This window comes from Arachis hypogaea, chromosome 11, assembly GCF_003086295.3.
Source record: "Arachis hypogaea cultivar Tifrunner chromosome 11, arahy.Tifrunner.gnm2.J5K5, whole genome shotgun sequence".
NCBI lineage: Eukaryota > Viridiplantae > Streptophyta > Magnoliopsida > Fabales > Fabaceae > Arachis > Arachis hypogaea.
The window spans coordinates 8,699,156-8,710,484 of NC_092046.1; the positions used below are offsets into that span (position 1 = coordinate 8,699,156).

Below are 11,329 nucleotides of genomic sequence, written 5' to 3' on the forward strand. Positions count from 1 at the left end.
AGCCTTGTTCTCGTATAACTCTGTTTGAGATTATCATGTTGCACTTTTGGAACGAAATGTTTATTTATTAAAGGTTACATAACGAAGTTAAATACTTCATTTATTATAAATTGTTAACTAGGTTAAAATAAATGACGAGGTTACATAAAAAGTAACATATAATTGTGAAGTACGTCATAACAAAGTTACATTGAAAAGCTTAATAACTAATGACCTCCAGCAAAGCTTGGACCTGCGCGCTGAAGACATCAGTTGTGGCTATGTCCCTCGCGTCCACATATAGTGCACTTGCGAGTAGCGGGTTGTCTTCGGTCTTCCTTTCGTCGCACGCCTCAATGTCCAGTTGGCAATCACCTTCGCTCCTTCATATCTATCCCATGTAGATGGGTCACCTATAGGAACAAACTCGCCTCTGTACACCTTGCAAATTTCAGACATCTTGTACACGTCGTGCACGTACACCTGCCAATCAAGACGCTGGTTAGCGCAACATGCAAGCACGTGGCGACATGGGAGTCGCTCGACCTGGAAATGGCCACAGTTGCAGTGTCGTTGTGCAAGGTTAACAATGTAAATGGTACCATCTTGCATCTCGCGAACCTCAAACATCTCGTTGCGCCTGTCGAACCCGTTGACCACAATGTTTCCTGCACGTCGGAAGCTTTCTTTAACTATCTTTGTTGCAAATTCTGAATACGTGAATCCGTTGCGGAGACGCTCATGAGCCTCGGTACTCTTCCGAGTAAACAACTCATTCAGCCGATAGAAAGTTGACCGGACAAGGGCAGTCACATAAAGGTTGCGTGCACCCTTCAGGACAGAATTTATGCACTCTACCAAGTTTATTGTCATATGTCCCAACGATGACCACCATCGAATGCCAACACCCATCTCTCAACACCGATCTCATCGCACCATTGAGTATATGCCTCACTCCACTCTTTAAGCCTTTGGTAGTTTATGTTGTACTCCTGCTCCGTCCTAGAATAACTTGTAGAACAAACCATTTAATCATAAGCAGATGCCACAAATTTACTATGAATAAAACCATAACAGCGAGTTGAAAATACCTGTATTCACCACGAGTTTATGCAAATATGGAGCCTTGAACCTCCTTAAGAAGTTGGACCCGATGTGCCTGATGTAGTACATGTGCCACGCCCTTGGTGGTGACCATGCACCGTTACTGCGAGCTATTGTAGTGTCGATGGAGGTATGGCGGTCAGAAATAATACCCACACCATCAATGGTAACATATCTCCGCAAATTGGTTAGGAAAATCTCCCATGCGTCTGCTGTCTTGCCCTCGACAATCGCAAATGCAATAGGCACAATGTTTTGATTCCCATCTTGTGCAACCGCTACCAGAAGTGCACCTTTATATTTTCTGTACAGGTGCGTGCCATCAACCTGCACCAGTGGCTTGTAGTGTCTGAATACTACAATACACGGATAGAAGCTCCAAAAAATGCGGTGCAGAACTTTTACACCCTGAATCTCCTCACTCTCACAGTAAACGGGGAGTGTTTTAATTTGAACACGAGACCTTGGCATCTTCACTGTCATTGCTTTCAACCATACTGGCAGAGTCTGGTAAGAAACTTTCCAATCACCAAAAACTTTTGCGACAGCATTCTGCTTTGCCAACCAAGCCTTCCGGTAACTCACAGTGTAGTTGAACCTGCATTGGACTTCTGCAATAACAGACTTCACCTTTATCGAAGGGTCTACTTTGACCAATGGCCTAATGGCATCTGCAATTGTGTCCGAGTCCAACTTGGCATGATCTTGTGAAATTGTGTCCACGGTGTACGTGTGCTTGCCATTGTATCTCCTGATCTCCCAACAAGCTTTTTTTCGAATCAAGTTAGCTCGGATAAGCCAGTCGCACCCTGCACCATACCCCCTTGCATTTCGCATAGAATATCTGCGGCTCAGACTCATACACAGTGTAATCAACTCCTCTAGAGATGGAGTAGTTTTTGATTGCAGATATCACCGACTTTCTCGAACCAAATTCTATTCCGACCCTAAACTCGCCATCTTCCGCCGCAGCGTTGCCTTCACCTACGACATACGCACCACCATCAGTCAGACAAGGCAAATAAAATAAGCACTATAGAAAACTTGAGTTAATAATCATAACATACACGTATTCGCATACTCAGAAAATTCCGGGGCATGCATGGCTTCGAGATCTAGAGTCCGCATAAAAGACGAAACACCAAACGGGTGCTGGCTTACAATCGCATTTGCTTCATTTTGCACCGCCGGATTGCCTGCCAAGTCTCCGTCATCGTTTTCGTCATCGACTTCATAGTTAGCTTCGAATTCCTCTTCACTGTCATTATTATCTTCTTCCCAATCTATATCCCCGAGCTCATCAACATTGACCTCCTCCCCGACCGCGCCCAACTCTGACTGCTATTTGAACTCAACGTACGGCTTTATTATCGGCACATGAAATCGGGTTTGTTGATAAATACATAACACTGCTGCATACTGGCATCATCAGTGATGGGCATCATTTGAAATTGTATCAGCCCACCAAATACTTGTACAGGATTCCGGTATAAAATGTTGCTCACCCTTTTCGAAATGTGGCTTTGAATGTTATTACAATGTCCATTTTGCAACTCTACAAAACTCATGGTACATGGAATAGCAAATGACAACGGACATTCACAAACAAAAGTTACTCCCTCATGTGTGTTTGATATAACCTCACCGTTATAATATACTCGCAAATTTGCAATATTTTCCATAACTGCAACCTCACCTAATCAGATTTTTTTGACACACCTGACTGCCAAAAAAACTCAGAACTACGATATATGTGTAAGAAAGAAGAATACAATGAGTAGAAATGGAGTAAAGCAAGCTGAATGAGAGTGTTGCTTCGTATTTATAGACCGGACTCTTGTTTAAAATATTTTTTTTAAACAAAATGCAACATACGTTTTTAGTTTCTCAACAAAAAAGGCTGACAGCCCATAAAACGCAACCTGCGTTTATGAAAAAAGCTGACATAAACCACATCAAAACGTAGCCTACGACGATTGGCTTTAAAGGGAATTTAAAATTTTTTTTAAAAAGCTTTGAAAAAACAAAAGGCATGCTGCGTTTGTCTTTTTCTCAAAAAAAAAAAAAAAAATAAATAAATAAATAAAAACAAAGCTAAATGTTACCTACGTTTTGAGTAAGTTCCATAGTAGTGAAAATATTGGTTATGCATCTATTTCATTGGATAACACCAATGACAAATCCATAATAAAAAAAAATGAGCCTCGTTTTTCATGTTTTTATTACTATATTCTAAAAATAAACAAAATTACTTGTCTTTAATTATGTTATATAATTTTAATATTAAATATTAAGGTTATTTAAATACATTTTTAGTGTGCGTTATTGCTAAATATAGTGTTATGGACTAAATGTTAAATGAATTAATAGTAAAAAATATATTTAAAATATTAAATTTAATTATTTGAAAATATAAAATAATCTTACACTTTTGAATGCACACTAATTTTATCAACTAATGTCATTGTTTATTGTAATAACTAATAACCACAGGTTGTGCTACGATATTGAAGGCACAAAATGTCTATATAATATATATTTCTTATATGTTCCATTCTTAAAAATAAAAAATTAAAGAATAAAAAAGATAATTGTATTTAAGAAAAAACTACAATTTGTCTCCGATAATATAAATTCATTTTTTTAAATTATAAAAATTGTAATTTGTCTTAGTGAATTTGCTTTTTGAAAATTAAATAAAAAAAATTACAATTCACTCTAGATTCTATTTATTCTTATATTTTTGTAAATTATCAATAATTTTTTTTTTTGGAAATTTACCTCCCGACAAATCATACAAAATATATATACTCGCTCTTAATATTAAATATAAAAAAATATATTTAATTACTCTATTGGTTTTTATAGTTTTATCAAATTTTTAATTAGGTTTTTATACTTTTTTTTTTCTTTTCAATTAGGTCCTTATACCATATTAGATTTTGTAACTAAGTTTCTACAATGACAAAAACGTTGAAATTAACAAAATATTCTGTTAAATTATACAGAATATTTAGTTAAGTGTTAGGCATATTTGTTTTATTTAACGAAATATTCCGTTAATTCTAACATTTTTATCACAGTAAAGATTTAGTTACAAAATATGATATGGTACAGAACTCAATCAGAAAAAATATAGAAATCAAATTGAAAATTCAATAAATCTATAAACACTCACACAATAATTAAACCAAAGAAATAACACTGAAAATTAAACCGTGAGTGTGAGTGGTGAGTGGTGACCATTTCAGGGCATGTTGGAAGGGATTTTTGAGGTTTTATTTTAATAAATAAATTAATTATAATAATTATTAAAACAAATAATTTAAAAAATATTTATCAAAATAAATATTTTTTTTATCTCGTTTACATCATATAAATATATCTCGTAAACGAGATACATGTATTTTAAAAAAAAAAAAGAATTAAATAATAAAAAATATTAATAATATCATCCAAATTTTTAGCATGTAATTAGTACATAAAAAAGTTGGTAGAAGAGATTAAAATAAATATGTTTGATTAATTAGTACTCAAAAAGAGTATATAAAAAATTTTAGATTAAATTATAATTCAATTAGATTGATTTAAATTTGAAAAATAAAGATAACCGTTTGTCAATTATTAGAAGTTGATGGAGGTAGTGGGAAAGGTTTGTCAATTATTAATATCTTTGACAATTATTAATATGTTTGACAAACGGTTATCTTTATTTTCAAATTTAAATTAATCAAATTGAATTATAATTTAATCTAAAATTTTTTATATATTTTTTTTAGTACTAATTGATCAAATATATTTATTTTAATCTCTTCTACCAACTTTTTTATGTACTAATTGCATGTTAAAAATTTAGATTATTGATATTATTAATATTTTTTATTAGTTTCAATTTAAAAAAAAAATACATGTATCTTGTTTACCGTGTAAACGAGTTATTTATCTTATCTACCGTGTAAACAAGTTATTTATCTTGTTTACCATATAAACGAGATATACACGTGTCGCATCCACCTGTCTTATCTCGTTTATACGAATTTTTTTGTTTACAGTGTAAACGAGACTGTAAATAAAATAAAAAAAAGTATTTATTTTAATAAATATTTTTTAAATTATTTATTTCAATAATTATTATAATTAATTTATTTATTAAAATAAAAAATTCGATTTTTGAGTCAGGTTGATCCTGCTTTCTATGGGGCCATTGATGAGTGGGATAAAACCTTTGGGGTGCCGTATTAGAGTATTCAAATTTTCTCCATATCATGTGTCTTTTCCATTTAAAGAACTGAGAACCTGATAGACTTGTTTTTGGAAAAGGAGTGTAGGAGGGAATTAATCGAACAAGGTTTAAACAATTAATAAAAACGATTATTTTTGTAAAGACATTTTTTATAAAAATTATATTATAAATAGTTAAATAATTTATTATATTTAACATTTGATTAAATATATTTGATTGAATTATTTAATAATTTATAATATCAATTTTATATAAAAATATTTTTATAGAAATAATCACCTTAAATAAAACGATAATTTGCATATCGATATTATATATATATATATATATGAATATTTGGCAGCCAGGGGCAGAGTTTAGTTGAGATAATGGGGCCATGACCCTTTTTTAAATTTTTTATAAAAAAATTAGTAGTACTTCTTTAAAAAATAAAAAAAGTTCAGTTGACTTACACATTTATTCTGACTTAAATCGAGTTAATACTCAGAGTGGTCCCTGAACTTGCACTCGACACTCAAAGTGGTCCTTAACCTTGCACTGGCCTCAATATTATCCCCGAATTTAACACAAGTGTTTCACGGTCGTCCCTGAAATATTTTCCGGTGACGGAAAGATGACTTGGACTTACGGATGCCACGCTGGAAGCCAGGCTGGACTCCTAAAACGACGTTGTTTTTTAATTTGGCGCCCAAATTGCATTGAAACGTCGTCGGTTAGTGTTTGGAGAAGGGATTTAACATGCAGTGACAACTTCTCTCTCAAGCCAACACAGTCTCTTCCTCTTCTCCTTATTTTCTTCAATGGCGCCAGTTTGAGAGGGATTTTCGCTGGCCTTCTCTCTCAACGAAATCAAGCATATTGTGATTATCTCGTCTCTATCGCACACGTAGTGGTCTGACGGGAAGCACTTTGATTGTTAGAGGTAAGCAAAATAGAAAGGATAAACACATTAGCTATCATCTACTCCTCTGTTTTTGTTGATCATGACTTTTTGTACATTGTTAAGTCGTTATATATTCATTCGCTCATCGTTTTGTTATATGATTTTTCTGAAAATTTTTGTTAGGATTTTCTGCGTATGTTGATGTTGCGTTTTTTTTTTTTGTTATTGTTTTTTGCTGTAATAATGGTAGCTATGGTTGTAATGCTGAAAATAGAAGAATGTAGGTTGTTTATGTATGCTATTTATGTGTGTTCATGGAGGGTTAGGGACTGGTGTTATTGTGCTTTCCTGGTTGATGGCAATCTTGATGATCATTTGTTATTTTTTTTTTCAGATGGGTCTCATAACTATTGTGTGTCACCATGGGGAATCCTTTGTGAGGAGTGAAGAGGGTGTTGTGTCATACACCAGGGACCATATTTCAGAGATTCCGAAGGTTGACCCTGATAGGCTAGATGTCTTTTTCATCAGGAATTACTACAAAGAACTTGGGTATGATAAGGCAGAACACTGTTGGTGGCTGATTCCAAAGAGACCCTTAGAGACTGGCCTAAGGAAACTTAATTCTGATGCTGAGCTGCTGGAGATGTGCTTCCTTGCTGAAAGCAACCATGGAGAGGTGCATGTGTACTATGAACATGGGGTATCTATTCCAACGTACTTGGAAGAACCACCATTCAGAAAGGACAAGGAGGAGGTGGTGGTTGAAGTCCCTACCCAACCAGTTTTGCTGAGAACAGAACCAAGCTCCAAGACCATTCCTCCAGACATAGTTCCAACCCCATGTATCAACCGTCCGAGTACTACCAAACCCACCAAGGAGGCAACCTCTACGAAAACTACCCCTGCCCCACCCATGGACCATACTGAAGTACCAGCTGCAACCACCAAATCAACCCCAACCCTCAAATCCACAATTCCAACTCCAATTTCTATGGCTGCTACCCCTTGCCCCCACCCAACCAAAACATGGGTCATACTCAAGAACCAGCTGCAACCACAAAGTCAACACCAATTCCCAAAAGTACTCCAACACTGGTGCCTAAGCCAAAACAGGGTAAGATTTTCCAACCGAAAGTGTCCTCAAAGAATGGGACAGAGAAGAAACAAGCTGCTTTGAAAAAAACTGGAAAGAAAGGCGAAGAAAGAACAACATTGAATAGGAGATATATAACCAGGGGTCTAGCCAAAGGTCATGTGGCGAGGCAAACAACTAAGGGTAAGGAAAAGCTAGCTGATACGGTTGTGTTATCAGAATCAAACTGTTCGGACATTTATGAAAGTACGGAGGATAGTGCTTACAAGCCCGGAGCTGAGGAAAGTTCGAGTGATGAAGAGGTCACCAATACAATACTGCAAGGTAAAAGGAAAAAGGTAAACAGGAAGCACCCTAAAAAAGTTAAGGAGAGTAATTTGTGGAAGGAGATACTAGAACCTGATGATGGATTAGTACCTGAGGATGATTCCGGTGAAGATGATGAGTTCTTTTCTGGACAACCGGGAGACCATAGTCCTGATATTGGGGGTTATGATGCTCATGATGAATATCATGATAAGTCAGATGGGGCAGATTCTTGGTATTTCGAAGAAATGAGGACACCCCCCAACTCAAAGGATGAATTTGCTGAAGTTCAGGATGACGACGCATTTCCTATTTTCAGAGAAGAAACAAGGTTCGGGGAAATCCGATTAGAGGTTGGGATGAAATTCAACACGAAGATGGATTTTAAGGAGGTTGTGAGGGAGTATTGCATCCAGGAAGGTAGGAGAGTTAGATTCAAGAAAAATGATAAAGTACGATGCATGGCTTTATGTAAGGTTGAGGACTGTCCATGGGTTATCTATGCCTCTATGGATAGTGAGAGTGTTTGCTGGCAAGTTAAAACCTTCAATGATGATCATACCTGCCCAAGGGAGACAAAAAATAGATTAGCTAACAGAGGGTGGTTAGCTAACAAGTTGGTCAAGAAGCTTAGGAAATTTCCGAATCTGAAGCACTCTGAAGCTTTAACATACTTTAAAAGTAAATATGACTTGGAGTTGAACAAATCTTCCCTGACAAGAGCACTCGGAGATGCAAGGCACATTGTGTATGGTGATGCTGCTGCACAATATGGGATGGTGAGAGATTATGGTGAGACTCTCCTGAAGTGCAACCCTGGTTCTACTGTGCGCATCGCTACAATTCCTCATCCAAACCACTCAGAAGAGCCCACTTTTGACAAGATGTACATTTGTCTCGATAGATGTATGAAGGGGTTTAAGGCAGGATGCAGACCTCTAATTGGGCTTGATGGAGCATTCCTGAAAACCAGATTTGGTGGACAAATATTGGCAGCCATTGGACAAGACGCCAATAATCATATTTACGTAATTGTATATGCCATTGTACCAGTGGAGAACACAGATAATTGGAGGTGGTTCCTTGAGCTGCTGATGATGATCTAGGGAGCTACACCCAAAATGGATGCTGTTTCATTTCGGACATGCAAAAGGTAACGACGAATTTGTTATTTACTAGTTATTGCTTTCATGATTCTGATTCCAATACCACTGGTTTATTTCAGACATTGTTGCTATCATGTTTTGCTTTCATGATTCTGTTTCAATATGCATGTATTAATATAATGGGATAGGAGTAGAACTGACTATCTAGTCGGGACTAGTTTACTGTCACATATGTATGTGTAGGGACTAATTTTATTTCAGTTATGTATATGTAGGGACTAAGTTTATGTCACTTATGTAAGTTAAGGGACCAAGTTGGGTCCCGATATTATAAGTTAATAATTTTTGTGGTTTCTTGCAGGGACTAATCACAGCTGTCCAGGAGGTCTTCCCTGGTGTCCACCACAGATTTTGTGTTTGGCACTTGTGGAGAAACTTCAATAAGCAGTGGAAAGACAGCGAACTCAGAGGATTACTGTGGGAGTGTGCAAGATCTACCACTCAAGAGGGATTCGTTGAGGGGATGATAAAAATTCAGAGAGCTAAGAAGGAAGCCTGGGAGTACCTTGCCAAATGGCGAAGAGATGCATATAGTCGGGCCTTTTTCCCTACCCAACCAAAATGTGACAACATATGTAACAATGCTTGCGAAGTATTCAATGCAAGAATCAAGGAAGCAAGGGCTAAACCAATTATCACACTACTCAAGGAAGTTAGAATGTATATCATGAGGACAATAGCCCGAAACAAAATGAAATTCAAGAACCATGTTAGGTTACTACCCCCTGTTCAACGTAGCTGCTTGGAAAAGATTAGGAATGCTTCAAAGAATTGGCTGCCAATGTGGTCCGGAGATGCGGACTATGAAAAATTCGAGGTACATGGGTGGCCGACAAACATGGTAGTGGACTTGGGAAAGGCAATATGCACCTGTGGACTTTGGCAACTAAGTGGTATTACTTTAATTGTCATTACCCTTCCAATAATTATTCTGATATTGTAATTGTTTTTCTTAATTTATTGTGGATTGCATACTGGAATTGGAGTTGATTACTTAGTAACTTGGATGCATATAATTGATTTGAAACAAGGATGCCCTGTGTCCATGCTTGTGCTGCAATGGCTAGGGCAGGCAGGCAGCCCGAAGACTTCTGTCATAGATGGTTGACAATGGATGCATACAATGACACCTATGCATTCCACATCAATCCTATTCCTGGCCAAAAACTATGGGAGAAGTCTCTTCACAATAGACCACAAGTACCCAAATTTAAGAAGATGCCAGGGGCACCCAAGAAGAAAAGAAGAAAGGGAGTTGATGAAGGCCCGGTTGGAGACAAGAAGCAGAAGATCACTAAGATGAAGATGGTATATAAAGAGGGTTCATGCCGTCATTGTGGTGGCAAAGGTCACGACAAGAGAAATTGTGCTAAGAAGGCTGACGACGAGGCTGTAGCTGTGGCAGCTGCTGCAGCTGCTGCTGCTAGTGAAGCTAATACAGGAAATTAGCAACAACCTCTCCCTGCTGCACCTGAAGTCCTAGATGAGGGCAATGCTACTGAGATTGAGGTTGGCATGAGTCAACCAATGGTGTCAGAAAATGAAAATGAAGCATCCCATCAGGTAAATCAGCCCCAGGCAAGGCCACCAAAGCTCCCTCAAAAAAGAAGACAACCTCCACGACCTACAACAGCTTCGATTCCTCCAGCAGCAACCCGTGCTCCTCCTCCAACTATTTCAAATGCTCCTCCACCAGCCACTGTTCCAATTTCAAATACTCCACCTCTGACAAGTGCTTCTATCGATCCAATGGTTGGTGCATCAGCAGCTACAACTTTAAGGTTGCGTAACGCCATGCGTTTTGTTCCAACTCCGGGGTTCAAACCACCAAGAAAATTCAACAAATGAACACTTTGCTATTTTTCTGTTAAGATATTTTGTTTTTAAACATTGAACTTTATGGTTTCTGATTTCCATGGTAGTTAAATACTCTATGTTGTCTTTTGATCGTGTATGTGTTTTGGATTATGGTAGTTACATACTCTATGTTGTCTTTTGATCGTGTCTAGTTTGACACAGACAACTTTGGAAAATAATTAACCATGTGGGAATGTTATTGTTGAATGTTTCAAATTCTATTACACTTCCTTAGCTACTTAAAATAGAATTACACAAATCTATTCATTTCTTCATCATAAGGTACAACAATTACAACTTTTGTTTTATATAATATTCAACTGAAAATCACTGCTTCCATACTACACAAACAACAATTACAATTACTGTAACAACAACCAACAACAAACAAAATGCTAGTTTTAGAGCCTTAACTTCACACTCCAACTTTCCAAGTTTCCAAGCAAATTTCATTCTCCACTCCTCCATTTCAAAGCCATAATTACCTCTGTCATTTTCTTCTTCTTCATCAGCCAATTTGTCAGCCCACATAAAGAGACCACACCACCTCTTACCAATACTCTGCAACCACATTTCATGCCCATGGAGAAGAAATGTTACAAATTTAATAAGCAACGACGCTAGGTATATTCATTAACAAAAATCACTTACATTGTAGTTAGGACAATCATAAAATGGTCTCCCTGGATTCGCCT

The 11,329-nt window shown here is 36.8% G+C and overlaps 2 protein-coding genes across 2 annotated transcripts; both read right to left on the minus strand.

The window, feature by feature from the left end:
- Positions 1-258: 258 nt before the first annotated feature.
- Positions 259-852, minus strand: LOC114924645 (uncharacterized). The gene has a single exon (XM_029289883.1). The coding sequence runs from the start codon at positions 850-852 to the stop codon at positions 259-261; it is 594 nt and encodes a 197-aa protein (XP_029145716.1).
- LOC112720928 (uncharacterized) lies at positions 849-2,651 on the minus strand. Its single transcript, XM_025772023.1, has 5 exons — positions 2,589-2,651; positions 2,151-2,421; positions 2,004-2,067; positions 1,049-1,927; positions 849-981 (listed from the first exon to the last, which is right to left on the minus strand). Exons 1-5 carry the CDS (start codon positions 2,649-2,651, stop codon positions 849-851), a joined length of 1,410 nt encoding a protein of 469 aa, XP_025627808.1.
- Between the last annotated feature and the right edge of the window lie 8,678 nt (positions 2,652-11,329).

Bases quoted from the DNA above. Each gene is read 5' to 3' on its own strand.
- LOC114924645 (XM_029289883.1), bottom strand. From the start codon at position 852: ATGACAATAAACTTGGTAGAGTGCATAAATTCTGTCCTGAAGGGTGCA.
- LOC112720928 (XM_025772023.1), bottom strand. From the start codon at position 2,651: ATGAGTTTTGTAGAGTTGCAAAATGGACATTGTAATAACATTCAAAGC. The intron at 2,422-2,588 runs GTGAGCAACATT...TTCAAATAGCAG, and splicing joins AAAGCCACATTTCGAAAAGG to TCAGAGTTGGGCGCGGTCGG. The intron at 982-1,048 runs GTTTTATTCATA...AAGTTATTCTAG, and splicing joins ATTTTCAACTCGCTGTTATG to GACGGAGCAGGAGTACAACA.